Genomic DNA, 15,257 nt, shown 5'->3' on the forward strand with positions numbered 1-15,257 from the left:
TTTTCCAGGCGAATCAGGGTCTGTGCCAAACTGCCAAGAAATCATTGCAACAGACTCTGCTCTCCCATATTCCTCCCTCCTCTCCTCTGCTTCTCAGTCTGGAACCCCTATTTCTCCCTCTCTTTCTCTCTGTCTCTCCTCTCTTTTCTCTCCCTCTGTCTTGCTCAGAGCCCTTATTAAAAATGGAGTGAGTGTGTGCTGCATATTTAAAATGGTCATGGATGGATTTAAACGGCTGATGGTATTTAGTGTCTCCTCAGGGAGCTGCTATGAGCCCTTAAGCTGACTCCTCTGACTGGAGCTTGACTGACTGGTGAGCACACACTAAACCTCTAATAATGACTTGTGTACACATAGCCATTCCCAGTGCATGCATGCATGCATACATACATGTCCACACTGTTATTATACCGCATTCTGCTTAGCTGTGACAAGGACGCTTTTCACATCTGTTATGTGTGAAATGGATGCTGTGTGAGTACGTTTGTAGGCTCATCGGTCAATAGCTCAATGGTTTGCCGGCTTTGATGTAGCAGTGTGTAAATGTTTTTAATGTTTTTAACTTTAGGACACACTTCTAGGCTCACAGCCGTGTGTGTGTGTGTGTGTGTGTGTGTGTGTGTGTTTTCCCAACAACAATTCGGTTAGATGTCACACTGAGCCCCTTCAGGTTGAGCAGCAAGTGTTTCTGTCATGTTGTCTTTCATGCTGCCTTGGATTTAGACTCCAATCTGCTCCTAAGTGTCCTTCAATGAAACATTATTGATTACCCCGCACACTCTGTATCGCTGGGTATAAATACTGCTGCTGTGAAACGCACACAAACACACATCACACACCCCTGCACTAAGGGGCAGGCAGAGGCATCTGAGGCAAAACAGAATGTGTATGTGAGTGTTTATTCAAGAATTCAGCGACACCTGAATATTCAGATTAGTTACAAACCCGCACCTGCAAAGGCTTTTGGTTTGGAACAATGGAATCACTGACATTGTCTTCAGTGCTCTCAGTGCATAGCAAAGGACAAGAGTGTAGATTTATTCATTACTGATGCAGCGAGGCTTTTTAACTGTGGCATCTCGGCGTAATGCGGTTTGATGTATGTGTCACAGTCAAATGTCTTTCATCCATGACCTGAGGATTAAAGCTTGGCTGTAAATTAAAAAAAAAAAAAAAAAAATTCCCATCTCCACGTGCATGAGCAAAGGTGGGAGTTTGTGTGCGCTTGCCCTTTTCAGGTTTGTGTGAGACCTTCACATGTGTGTGCGCTCACATTTGTGTATTTGTATTTTGCACTTTAAAGATGCTTGTTGGTGAGATTGTGATTTGTTGACAGAGCTGGGAAACAAGACACAGTGATGACCTTTGAGAATTCTGACAAGTACAGTATAGCGTTTGCAGAAAAACCTGCAGATAAACTTTACTTTGTTTGCTTTCCTCTTCACTTTTTCACAACTTCTGAATCTTATTATCTCTGACCACCTGCTCCCAGAGGTAATGTATAACTAGACAATAAAAAAAAAAAACATCTTTCTTTATGAGCGTTTGAATTTCAGTTCAGCAACAATGCAGTCTATGGTTGCCTTGACCGCTCACATTGTTGTGGTTTCTCTCCAGCAGTACTGGATGAAGAGGGAAGTGAATGAATGTGGAGAACATGCAGGGCCATTATAGCTCTGCGTGTCATCAATCAGCAGTTGATGAGAGGCAGTTTGAAGGAGAAATGGGGCCTATTACAGCAATGGCACTCTTAGGACCCTGTTCGAGGCTCTTGTAGGCTGCTTGCTTTGCGGTCAACAATACAGCAGATACAACCACAATAAAGAACAGTTGAAAGGAAATCATTATCACAGGGGGAAAAAACCAACACTTAATTCTGCACTAGGATCATCAGTTTTAATCTTATCTAGCAGATAGAATGGGATGTCTAAACTTTTCATGTGCCACTCATACTTTCCCCTTTCTTGGGTTCATTTCCCTCCTGCAACTCTTCAACATATTTTCCACGTCTTCCTCTCCTCCGCCCGCCAGCCTGAAGCTTCCGTTCACTCAGTTTCCTATGTTCTTTCCTATATGTTTTACAATGTCTTCTCTCCTTGTCACCATCTCTGTGTGTTGCTTCCTTTCTGACAGTCTGTGTGAGAAACTTGGTAGGAGGGCGACATGAAGAGTGCTCTCATGTGAGTCAGTGAGAGTTGAGAGAAATGTGCAAACTGACTCTCCTCTTTTTAGAAATGGTGGGAGGGAAAGATGGGTGGGGGAGCAGTGGCCAAGTCCTAGTTGTTACCCCACCCCCCCACCCCTCTTCTCATTATGTCTAACATTTTTGCACAGCAGGCAGCTGAAAAGATTGCAGTGCAAGGAGGCTATTACAGTGCAGCATCCTGGCTGAGGGGGAGAAATCCAAGAGGATAGCAGAGTTTGAGGTTGTATGTGTGGCTGAGTGGTGGGTAATGAGGTGAAAGTCCCTTCTAGCCAGAGGTTAGCACTGGTTAGGAGGTCAGGTAAACATACCAGCTGCTCCCGACTGCCTGGCCTCAAGGCCGCAGTGACACCAGTGGAGTGGAATAGAGAGGTGTTGGAGGTGAGCGGATGAGAGCTGAAAAAAGCAAGGCAAAAGGATGTGACATTTAGTGTAGAATACTGTATTACCACCTAAAGTCGCTTTCCATCACAGCTGCTAGTTACTTCTGTAGTCTGTAAATGTGATCTCAGATATTGCCATAACAACCTTTTAGGTATATACAAACACATTTTCTGTCTGACAAATGTAGGCCACCTGCTGCTATTTGGAAGAATTTCTCACTTCCACTCTTGCAGGGATAAAGCTTATTCACTTTCTTGCAGAGACAAGATGAAATAGTCTGGAGCGATAGAGCCAAAATGTGATTAGCATAGAGAAGCAAATATTCATCTGCAGCTCAATAATTAACGTGTAAAATTTTGTTTGACTTAGTCTTTAAACTTATAAAAAATGGCTTTTTGGGATTTAATGGCAAGCTATGTCCTATAGCTATTTCATGTCATGTCTGTTTTGCACAGATTAAACAAATGAGACTCAACATGTTAATAAGTGAGTTGTAGAGCTGCAGTCGAGTTTAGTTTTATTATTCAGACAGAGCCAGTAATAGCTGTTTACCACTGCTTCCAGTCTTTATGCTAATCTATGCAAATGCAAACATGACACCAATATTGATCTTTTCTTCTAACTCTCAGCATGAAAGCAAATAAGCATACTTTTGAAAGTGTCTTAAGTATTCCTGTAAATTTTGAATCCTTAATATTGCAGGCTGGTGTGAAATTTTTATATTATGACTTAACTTTCCGTGGAGGAGCATAGTAATTATGATGATTTTATATGAACGCTCTTATGTATTTATTTCTGGTCAATTGTTATCACAATCTAGTCAATTGTGATAACAAATTTAGATTTTTTTTTATGTAATAAACTGCTGTAATGAAATGTAATAAATAATAAAATAAAATAAAATGTAATAAAATAAAACTTATCCATGCATACCTGCATACTGATATATTTCAATATGGAACTGTTACATATATATATATATACAGTACATGCATCTTGTTTGATATCAACACTCTGAAAGTGGTGTAATGTATTGTAATTAGTTTAATCTGTTAGATTTTTGAAAGTTCTAAAATTGGTTGAAAACGTCCATGTGATGACAAGCTGACCTGTGCTTTTTGAGTACTTCTACCTCTTCTGTTAAGTGTGCTTGCTTTTTGCGGCTCTACCTGTTAACTCCCACCCTTCTGTGTGTCTGTGTGTGTCTGTGAGTGAGTATATGTGTGTTTGCCTATGTGAGAGAGCTGGAGAGAGAAAGAAGCAAAAAAGAGTGCTTGTACAACAACAGATTATTCATGTCCTGAGTGGACTGCTACATTTGGCTAATGCAACTCTGCTTTCTCTGCTGGCCACAGCCAACGACCTCAGTGCCAGTGTAAAGTGGACTGTAAATATTGACAGGGAGACAGGAAGAGGCGAACAGCGACCTTGTCAGAGAGGGAGAGAGAGAGAGAGAAAAGGAGAAAGAGCAAGATGGAGGATGATGGAGGCATGGGGAGAGAGGGAGCGAGAGAGGAAGGAAACATGGAGATGGAGAGGGTGAGTGTGTTCTCCCAAGGCAACTGAGTGTGCTTTGATGCACTGTGGCAGGGAACATACTGTCTCCCCAGAGAGGGGAGGAGGAGGGCTGTCTCTCTCTCTCTCTCTCACACACACACACACACACACACACACACACACACACACACACACACACACATACACACACACCGAGTTTTCAATCTACCACCATGCAAGCCTTTTTGAAATGTCAAAATGCACACACACACACACTTACATACCCTCTTATATATACGAGCATATTTGCTGTACACACCAAAAAAATCAGATCAGGGTAGAGGAACAGACTTTAAAGGGTTCGAATGCTTTGTTTCTACAGTTCAGCTGTAGAGGGTTGTACAGCATACACCACAAGTTTTTACCTTTTTGTCTGTACATCTGAAGGAACATTTCTGCACACAGAGACAAAAACTGACCCTTATGTATTGCTTCCCCACTGGAAACCTAGTTGGTGTCAAATGAGCTCCAGTTAGACTGACAGTTTGTACTTTCCTTAAACTGAATTATGTCCTAATTCAGAGAAAAAACATTACTATTTTCCTGGAGTTTTAAATGCGCTGAAGCAGTTTAACACATCCGGTTTTCCTGACACTTTCTGTAGACTCATTTTCTTTTGTATCAATATCTAGCTGTAACAGATGATTAGTGCATCAACATGTGTATTTAGCTTTAGGTTGAACCCCATAATCTGGCAGGAATCTTCACAGGAGATGTCAGTGGATTTGGAAAGTTTGAGAGGATGAAGAAATCCTCTATTGTAAAAAAACATTTTATGATATAATACCAAGTATATAGTGACCAAGGCTGCTGGGGCTCCATGATGTCTGCGCATACAGTAAATAAACACAGAAAAACAAGTCCAAACAATTGGAACAACAATAACACAGTGAAAATGATATAAAGATGTGGAGTATCGATTATGGCTTTACTCTTCTACACAATAATTTTAGTTGCTTGGTCAGATCATTTTGATTTGATGGGTTTCCTTAAACAATTCTGAAAAGTGTTTGGTGCTGCTCTACAGGAAAAGTGCCATAATGTCACTCCGTTATGATTTGGCGTTGTATAAAATGATTTGATTCGATTAATTGTCAGAGTGTAGACTATTTAAGAAGTAAGTGTGTGATGTAAAGAGCTAGCCAACGTCATGTATCAGGCTTAGTAAGGTAGCTAATATAGCTAACAGTGGCTTGAACATAAGAACCACTTCGTTAGCTCATTTCCTTTTCTTCATTTTATTGCAGCTTCAATTATTTTCTAAATTGATTCATCCGTCGACAGACTCGACATCACACAAGCTGACATTTACCCTTCATCAGTGTATATTTCATCTCTGGAAACACAATGGGGAAGGAATCCAGCTGCTTTTCTAAGTAATAACCTGGGGCGATATCCTCCTGGCATTTAAATAGAACAACCATATGACGATCCTACAACGTTTAATTATTTTTATTTAATTGTTATGGAAATGATCATTTCATGATATTTCCATAGTAACAATACAACGCAAAGATGAGTTGAAATCACAAAAATGCACATCCAGCTGAATTATTAATGATGTCCATAAAATGGCCCCCATGCCCCAAATTCCCATAGCCCATTTATTTCAATAAACCCAACTCTCTATTTAAATAGAGAATTTGTGATACTGCATAATTTCCCTCTACCTTGAAACTTGTTAAAAGTACAATGCACCCTGTACAGTCAGCAATGACTTTTAAAAATTAAACAGAGGTCTGCAGTTATCACCATAAGAATCATTTTCAAACCTTGCTGGGGACTTTTCAAACGAGTCAAGAAATTATACCTCAATTTCAGTCTTTGTGCACGCCAAGTTGCAGTGTCAGTGACATGAATTTAATCCTCAGACAGTTGAAATGAACGAGGCTGAGCTCGGCAATCACAGTAGATTAGAAATGACCAGCATCACTGACCTGCCTCTACCAAAACAGCATCACGTACACAAACACTTCATTCAGAGTTTCCTTCAGTCACATTGGGGTCTGTCCTGTTAGAGCTGTTGTGCTTGTTGTGCTGTCCAAAAGAGCACAATCAATTTGGACCTGATTTGTTTTCTGCTGAAATGAATTGTAATGCCACCATCAGTGCAGCAAATATTAAATGGCAGTCATAGCGACAGTGATTGTGGTAGCGAGTGTAGTGGGTCTTCAACTGCCATACAATTAATGTCAGAGGTAGCTGCAGTACTCAGCACTGTGGCACTTGCGTTGATTGTGAATAATTTAAGTGAGTGTGCGTAGGTGTGGGCATTTGTGTGTGTCTGTGTGTACATTCAGGTCTGCAGCACATATATGTTCCCAGTCAATGTGGCTACAAGCTTTATTCCGTTTGCTTTTTCAGATTTTCTGGCTCCTTTCACTCACTCGCTCTTCCTGTCGTCCCTTTGCCAAACTCTGATCCGTGACGTCTGCTGTTGATTGAGTTACTGTATAACCAGGTGTACCAACAATTCAACATGAACAAATACACCAATAGATAGATGGGGTGTGTGTTATACCAAGTTAACCTCAGAATCTAAAGGCTAGAATTTCTCTTTTCTCTTAGTGAGCAATGAGATTACATGTACTGTTCTTTATCTTAATCTCTCTCAGAGGCCATCAATTCATTCAGTCCTAATCTCATCTCCAGGCACTCTGCTGTGTCTGTGGTAGCCTTGTGTTTTTCTATGCTGGGCGGTACCATAGCCTCTGTCTCGGCTTAGTTCAGAAGGCTCAGATTTCAGCTGAAACCAATTTCTCTCGTAGCATTCAAAGTTTGCATTAACAGCGAACATTTGCTGAAACTTGAGTTTCGACTCGCATCTTAAAAGCAACAAAGAAAATCTTGCTGACATTAAAAGGGAATTCTACATCAGAAAAATGTTTTCTCCCTCAAAGACATTAATGTTGGTGATGTGATCAAAAACCGTGGACTTATATAATTAATAAACATTACTGAAAAGCATACTAGAGAGTGGCTTTGAAGATTATTGGGTAAAAAAGAGGGAAGAGAAGAAAGCATGCCATGTAAATTCACAAGCAGGACGTCCCCACACTGTCACCAGCACACGGCCAAGGTTACGCCCTGCTGAGCCAAAAACACTCCTCAGGCTTGGGAGGAGTGTTTTTTAAAAGTCAAGCTAACTCATTAGGAATGAATGTGATCATCAGCTACAGGGAGATTGTTTTTCTGGTTTCTCTAAAGCCAAGGCCAACCATATGTACTTCTGAACCTTTTCTCCAGTGGATTGACAGGACACCAGAAAAGATGAGAGATTTTTCTTTAAAGATCGAGTGGAGGGCTTTCAGTGCAATAAAAAGTTGTGTAGGTGTGTGTGTGTGTGTGTAAACGCTGCATGCTCTTTGCTCTGTGCACAGTCTCACCGAGGTCAGGGAGGGTAATAAAAACAGGCTTATCTCTACTCATTAGGCACAGGAGATAAGAGATGCAGAGAGAGACGCTGCGGATTTGAGATGTTGTATTACCAGGCCAAACAAGCGAATCCCAAATTACAGCAGAGATGGAGCTGGATGATGGGAAAGAGGGATGGCAGCAGTGAAGGAAGAGTGGATGGAAGTGGAGAGGAGGCAGAGATAAATGCAACAAAAGCCCAGCCAGTGCAGGAAAGCTGAAGATAGGCCAGCATGTTAACCTTAATCCCTTCAGGGATAGAGTAAACACATGGGAATGGAGAACAAGGGATTTTGTGGAAAAAGAAATGGATGTGAGATCTTTGTCTTCCCACTCTTTCCTTCATCCTCTCAGTGTGTGATCAGCCAGTTGCAGGCAGCAGCCGGGAAATCCCTCTGTACTTATCTGAAGCCAGCCTCTTAATCACAGCCTTCATCGAACTTGTCTCTCCCTGCTGCTCCCCGGTTTCCTGTTTTGTTCCCCTCTTCTTTTGTTATTCCTTTTCTCTCTCACCTTGATGCCTCTCAATGTCTTTTTCTTCAGCCGCACTGTTTGGACCCCATAATATCTCTTTGACTCACTTCCTCTTTTCCCCAAGTACGCTCATCGTTTTAGTTTTCAAGTCAGCGAGTCATACGTGCTGAGTTTTCTAACTGTGCCACTGATCTATCTCCTGAAGATTTTCTCCCTCTAAAAGTATTCTTAGACAGAAATGAAGAGAACAGAGGTGAAACTGAAAAATAGCAGCCACTGGCTGCAGAGCTGTGGCCAGGGTTCAGCCATGCATCCGAAAGCTCAAGAGACTCCAGTGGTATTTTCAACTTGCTGAAGTGGTTCTGTGGTAATTTCAGACAGTTTCAGCCAACCATCCAGCCTCATGGCCTCTTTCCTCAATCCCGCTTCATCCTCTGCCTCCTCCCCTGTGCCCGATGGGAGAACTATGGGCTATGGTTGACTGACTGGCCATGCCACAAGTGATGGAGGGCTCACATATAGGAAAGCGTACATGTGTATGTGACTGGATGGTCGCTGCATTGTTCTGCTCACAGGAATGGAGCTGACCTTTAACACAGTTTGTGCTGGGGACCATTTTGTTCACAGTAAAGGATAAACAAGACATAGATAGTAAATGGAGAACTGCTTTCTGCCTTAGGGCTCCCCTCCACCACAATACATTGGTGTTATTTTGTGTATGTCTGAGATTGTGTCTATATACTTTCATTTACATTCATGTGTCTTTGTGCATGCATGTGACACGTATGTATGTGTGAAAAGGAAAAGGCAGCAGGGCAAAGGTCGCGCTGCAGACCACTGTGTTTGTGTAAATATGTCAGGCTGAGCTATGAGGATACACCACAGGAAGCCAGCTGCTTCTTAATACAATATCTTTACATGTGTTTGCACACATTGGTATGTATTCTGGGTCCTTGGCGAAAACTGCAGAGACACACAAATACATAGACACACTCCTCCCTCTCCGTCTGGGATATTTCATTAGTGCAAGACATTGCTGGCGTCCAGGGCCAGCACAGAGGGCATGCTCTCAAGTCAAGTCATCCACACACAAGCACTCAACCGCAATCCTTAAAATTGGCCTTTTTTTTTTTTTTTTTGCAGCTTTCTCTTTTCTATCTGAAGTTATCTAAAATAAAAGAGCAGCTTTCTACCTGAAACCTGCTGACTAAAAATGGCATTTGTTGAATAATGACACAAGTATGATAAAAGGGGGTGATGAAAGAGGGGGGTGATGGGGTCCTCTGCTGCTTGAAGGGAAAAAAAAAAAAAAAAAAGCAAAAAGGAGGAGGGCAGTGTGATGATAAACAGACACAGCACTGGAATGAGGAAGCAGTGACACAAACACTGGAAAGAGGCAGGTATCAGGTTGAAGAGAACCCTTGTGGCTGCTCAGTGCTTTACTGTTAAAGTGGCAGAGCACCACCAGGTGGCGATCGGCTCATGTTACATGCAGGGGATTTTCCTGTGCATGAGCAGGTTCAATGTACATGATGACAACTTTCACTTCCACAGAGGAAATCTGATTAATTGATTGATGAGGAATAGAAAGCACCTCCACTGTAGACTTGTGACTTTACAAATGGGACAGTCATGCAAAACTCTCCTTCATGACGCTCATCATCAAACATCGGAGCAATTATTTATTAGACTGTTGTATGAATAACTATTTCCTGGTGCTCTGTTTTAATTCCCTTTGCAGTATGATTATATAATAACCTCCTTCTCAGCTGTTTCAGTGCAGATATTTTAGAAAGATTAGTACTTTTTTAAGATGATAATCGAATGATAGGTAATAAAACCAAATAAATTTTTGACTGCATAAATAATTAGAATTTAATATTTGTAATATTATTATAATCGTTGATTGCAATTAGAATTATGTCACTTTACTCTAAGATTATACAATCAACAATATGCCAGAAAATATCCAGTCTTATGTCACAGTAATGACATAATTAAAAACCTATATTTTTGAATGTATGTTTTATTCTGTTAATACTACGACAGAAAACACAGCCTTTTCACGAATTAAACTTAGTTTCAGCTTTGTTAGTAAGACAAGTAGCACCAACTGATAAAGTAAAAATATTTCTTTAAAGTAAAAATTTCCTGTTTAATTTGAATCGTGAGCCTGAAACACAAAATAATAAATGGCAGTCATATTGAGAAAGAGTGCTGATAGTTTGTGTCCCTATGGAAACATAAAACTACTTTAGATGCAGTGAGGGCACCTCCTGTTGGTTTTGTTCCTAAGATAAGGGAAATATAACTTCTGCACAAAGAGAGAAACAATGGAAAATGTATTTGTACCCCACAGACTAAATCCAAGCAACATAATTAACTGAATTCATCGTATCAAGATTTTCTATTGTATTTGGGGAACCATTTTGTTTAAACTTTAAAGAGTTGCAAAGCGCAGTTATTACAGCAGATTAAGGTATATTTTCTGTTTAGGATTTACTCGTTCCCGTTTTATTTTACTCCCATGTATTCAGTCAAGTTCAAAAAAGCCCCCAAGTTCTATGAATAATATTGCACACAAAAAAAGCAAATACTCGTAAAGACCAAGGTGAAAACAGCTAAAGCAATTGAATAGTGGTGGTGGAACACGTGGGGTCAGCAGTGGGATATGATATAATGCCTGGTGATGTGTGGTATGAACAGAGATGCTCGTTAGGACACTTTTCTAAGTGTGAAGGAATGAAATAATTTTAGGAGCTATTCAAAGCAGTCCATTGTTAGAGGAAAATTGTAATTAGGGGACTAACAACATTCAATCATGACCCTTCCAATTACGAGGACTCGGGTTTGTTCTCATCAAATGTGCTTCAGATCCTCTCTGCCCTTTACCACCCCCTCATTAGCATATTCCCCTGAGAATATGGGGGGATAATGAGCCCGGCTGCACCTTCAGTAAACACACAGTGTGTGCATGAGTGTCTTGTGTGTGTGTGTGTGTGTGTGTGTGTGTGTGTGTGTGTGTGCGCATGTGTTGCTTCACATGCACTATGGTCATGGTTCATTAGTGGAACCTGGCATAGTTCCTCTGGTTCATCTTAATCACCCATGTGACTCGACGCCCTAATGAAGACCTTGTTGTACTTCAGCACACACACACTGGCTTCTCATCTGGAGTGTCTATTTTCACTATAAAAACATTCTTAGTCATGGGTCTTACAGTGTGGAGCAACTTCAGTTGTTAACCTAAACTCTTGTACAATGTGACCTCTGCGGCTAACATACTTGGTCTGACATCAGCCATGAACCACAAAAGAAGGTCAACAACGGCATGTAAGGGTTATGGAAAAGAAATGAACACTTTCCTGCTCTCCTATCATCAAACAGTCAGATGGAAAGGAAACAGAGAGATCCCTTTGTAGATCAACTATCAGCAGGTCATAAACAACCAGGCCAGTTTTTAGGAATTCAGAAAGTTCAGAGAGATGACTCCAGCAGTCACCTTTGCAGAAATCATGTCCACTTCTTTGAATCTGTGTGCTCCTTCTTTCTCCAGGTACTCGTCTTCCAGAGAAAGGGCCCACTACAGGCAGCATCATAGGAGCTATCATTGGAGTCATCGTACTGTTGGCCATCATTGGAACAGCTATAGCCATGTACCGCAAACACCGCAACAACAAACTGAACGGAGAGTGAGTCTCTGACTGAAGGATGCTGGATCAGCCCAGCTCATTTCACTATCTGTTAGCTGCAAATCACTCCATTAAATAAAATGCCACTCCGTGTGTGTCAGTTTTTGGTGACTCACTAAACATGACGGCTGTGTGTTTTTGCGTTTTAGGGGTCCACCCAAGTACAAGCCCCCTCCCCCAAAGAAGACCAACAGCTCCACTAATGGGGTGAGTCATCGACTGAATTATGAGCTGAGCCATCAGATTAGATTTTTATCCTCTGAAATATACTGACTGACGTGTATGTCCTCAGCAGGGGAACACAAACTATGCCCCTGTGGTTGAGGACAGATCGGGGGCTCTGCGAAGCGAGTACTACAATATCCAGAGTGCCGAGCCAGTCACAGTAAGAATACACATTGACTGAACATGTAAAAATGTTGTCTGTCATTATACAGTACGCTATGTGCAACTAGAAAGATTCTTCTACTGGGAAATCGAACTTCTTGATTATGAGCAGAAAAAAATTTACTTACCATTTCATGTTTCAGTAAAATACAGTTTTATACAATTCACAGATCAGTTTTACAAACTGCAGAGATGGGGTTGAGGGTTTAAAGTGTTAATGAAGAACCTGAATCATTCAGTCATGCAGAGGAGCGTCTCAGATGAGCCTCACATTCAGCCACTTTCTCATTGCTGTTTTTGGCCAGTGATTCAGAGGTCTGGAATCAGGCAGATCTCACGATTGGATTTTAATAAAACTTTGTTTAATGGAGTGTGTCACTGTGCAATTCTAGCACTGCTGAAAATACACTGAGCACTCAGGAACAGTATATTCTCTAGCCTTGCTAAAAAAAAGAAGGGGATTTTTTTCATATAACCAATTGACGCAGTTTGACAATTCATCAAACATGCTGCTTCATTCCATGCCAGGACCTGGATGCCAACCATGATGATGAGGAGAGGGAGCATTATTACTCGGCTGCCCCCTCTGGCTGGGACGATCCAGGAAACAACGAAGTCCCACCCCCTTACATGCATACTGACAGTAACCAGCAGGACGATCACCGGGGCCCCATAATCAGCCGCGGGGAAAGCTTTGTGTCTTCTGCCATGTTTGTGTAATCAGGGAAGTGAGAGAAAAATCACATAAACAATGTGTAAATAAGTGCATGTAAGACTGAGTGAGGGCTCATTTCAGCTGAACTGAGGCGGATCGAGGTCCGTCAACAAGAGTGACTCTGGTGAATGTGAACATTTGAAGTTTGGTTGTAAAAACTGTTACAGCAGATCTGGGAAATTCTGTCTTGCCTTTTTTTTTTTTTTTTTAATTTAAAGGAATTTATTTGTGCTCAGGTCCTCGTCACTATGAAGTAACCGGTTATGTGTTGCTCTTTTCAGCCAATTTTAAACCCCCCTCCAACTTGAGCCAGCAGAATGTACTATGCACTATATCAAAACACAACACGAGCCATAGGAATACAGATATATCAATTAAATTTCACTATTGTTCTTAAACTCAAATGAAATCAAAGACATAATTTTTAAATGCTACTTTAGTCACACCTTCAGTGTGCATTGTTGTGTGGCAAGAGCATCAATCTGTTGTGTGTTTAGTGAGCATTAAACTACCTTGTATGATTAAATGTGGAGCTGTCGCACACACTATTAGTTGGTTAGTAGAAGCACAATATGTGGCTGTTGGATGTTACCTCTGTGAAGTCGTATCTGTCTGCTGCTGCTGCTGCCGGTTTTCCAACGCAGATTCACGTTGGTGTAAAACAGGCGCCCTGTGAAGAAGCCATTAGCTGCAGTTAATCAGGCAGCACCAAGGCGAGACTCACAGACGTGACGACATCCGGATGGAAACTGCTGAGGTGTGTGTGAGTTAACTGCTGGAATAAGACCATATTTTTGTCATGCATGTTTTTTTCGTTGTTTTTTTTTTTTTTTGTGTACATATATATTTTCTGTTTCTCATGTTTTTGGCATCTGGCGTTTGCCTTTTTTATATAAAAATCCGGTGAGACTCACCTCAGGAAGAACCAAATCACACAGTGCTGGTGACTGATTGTAGAGGATGCCACTGGCCTAAGACCTTCTAGCTGTAAAGTCGGATTTATTTCATATTTGCACCCATCCATCCTTAAAGCCATAATCAACCAGCATTCAGTTGCTCAAGAGTGCCTAGCACCCGTGAGATATTTTTAGGAAAAAAAGATAAACTATGAACTTTTTATTCGCTTTGTCTGACAGTACTCAGATGGATTAGGATAAATCTAGATTATCTCTGTGAAATCTGTTGCAATTCATCTCTGTATTGGAGGATTAGATAGTTCTTTATGGATTTAAAATGGGCGTTGACAGAGAGCCTGCTAGTATACTGAAATGTCCGTCCATTATCAGGATCAGTAAAACTTAGTCAGAATTTTTCTAGTCCGTCATGGAGTCAGAGGTGTCTTTGTGCCAAGTAGGGATTTATTTTTATGAATCTGCCTTCTGAGAAAAGCAATATAATTTTTTAAATGAATGATTTCAGTTTGAATCTTAATTGCTTGTATTTTCATAGCAATCATGATAATTCTTTCTTCAATAAACTAAAATGAAATAAGTTAACCTGAGTTCTTTACTTTTGTCTTAATTAAAAGTATTACTTTTCATCTTGGTTGTAATTCCAGCTTTTCACCATGGGGTTGCACTATGGACTGAAGGTAGAGAAGAATTTAGCATTGTAGCTCTTCTACTATCTAGTGCAAAAACAAAAAAGAAACACCCCCCTTTGCCTGGGGAGGGTAACTGTAGTTATGAGTGAACATTGCCTAACTATCAATAAATAAAATGGAACGTATAGGTAAATTGCATTCAAGTTGCAGTGCCGGCTCATGCCCACAAGAGGGGTCTAGATTTTAACAATTCAGGCAGCTGGACGCTTTGGCTCACCTGATACAGAGGCAGCCACTTCTTCTGTCCTCCCTCTCCTCGTGCCTGACTCATCTCTTTCTATCTTAAGCTGCATTTCCTCCAATCCTGTATGCACAGTCTATGAAAAGTCAACTGGCACCTGCTGAGGAGCGTTTGCAGATCAGCCTGATTCATTTGGTACACTGGTGAGACTGCACCAGAGGATGATGTGCAGAATGTGAGAATGTGCAGCCATGTAGATGCAAAATATAAGGATTGCAAAGGCTACCTAACTGTCCTGCATCACTGACTCATATGTATAAACCACTTCTGTCTTGCAGCTCATCCATGCTTATTGATGTGTGGTGCAGACCAGCCTGTGGTACTGCAGATGAAGGTGAGGCTCCACTTGCAGCCCACCATGACTCTGCAGTCTGTGCCCCGTCTGTATTCTGATCACACCGGTACATGGGGATTTCTGTGAAACACTGAATGTGTAAGGGCTGTGTTACTCACATAGTGCATTAAATCTGGTGAAACACTAAAGAAAACTTTCAGTGCACTTATGATAGCTGTGACTTTCACCCTGCATGGTAAACACACTTAAAGCTGTCTTCTGTGACCCTGATTCTCTGTCCATTCTCTCTTCT

At 41.2% G+C, this 15,257-nt stretch overlaps 1 protein-coding gene across 2 annotated transcripts in view; it reads left to right on the plus strand.

Annotated features, from left to right (window-relative positions):
* Window positions 1-14,327, plus strand: part of LOC115044779 (nectin-2) — a 69,561-nt gene extending 55,234 nt beyond the window's left edge. Inside the window, exons 7-10 of one of the 2 annotated variants that reach the window (XM_029504026.1) lie at window positions 11,589-11,724; window positions 11,874-11,931; window positions 12,017-12,109; window positions 12,640-14,327. In XM_029504026.1, coding sequence (XP_029359886.1) covers window positions 11,589-11,724; window positions 11,874-11,931; window positions 12,017-12,109; window positions 12,640-12,831 — 479 coding nt within the window. In that variant the 3' untranslated portion in view covers window positions 12,832-14,327. The remainder of the gene's footprint in view (window positions 1-11,588; window positions 11,725-11,873; window positions 11,932-12,016; window positions 12,110-12,639) is intronic. The other variant, XM_029504027.1, reaches the window with a different exon arrangement.
* Window positions 14,328-15,257: the final 930 nt, after the last annotated feature.

Source organism: Echeneis naucrates, chromosome 6 (genome assembly GCF_900963305.1).
Source record: "Echeneis naucrates chromosome 6, fEcheNa1.1, whole genome shotgun sequence".
Lineage (NCBI taxonomy): Eukaryota > Metazoa > Chordata > Actinopteri > Carangiformes > Echeneidae > Echeneis > Echeneis naucrates.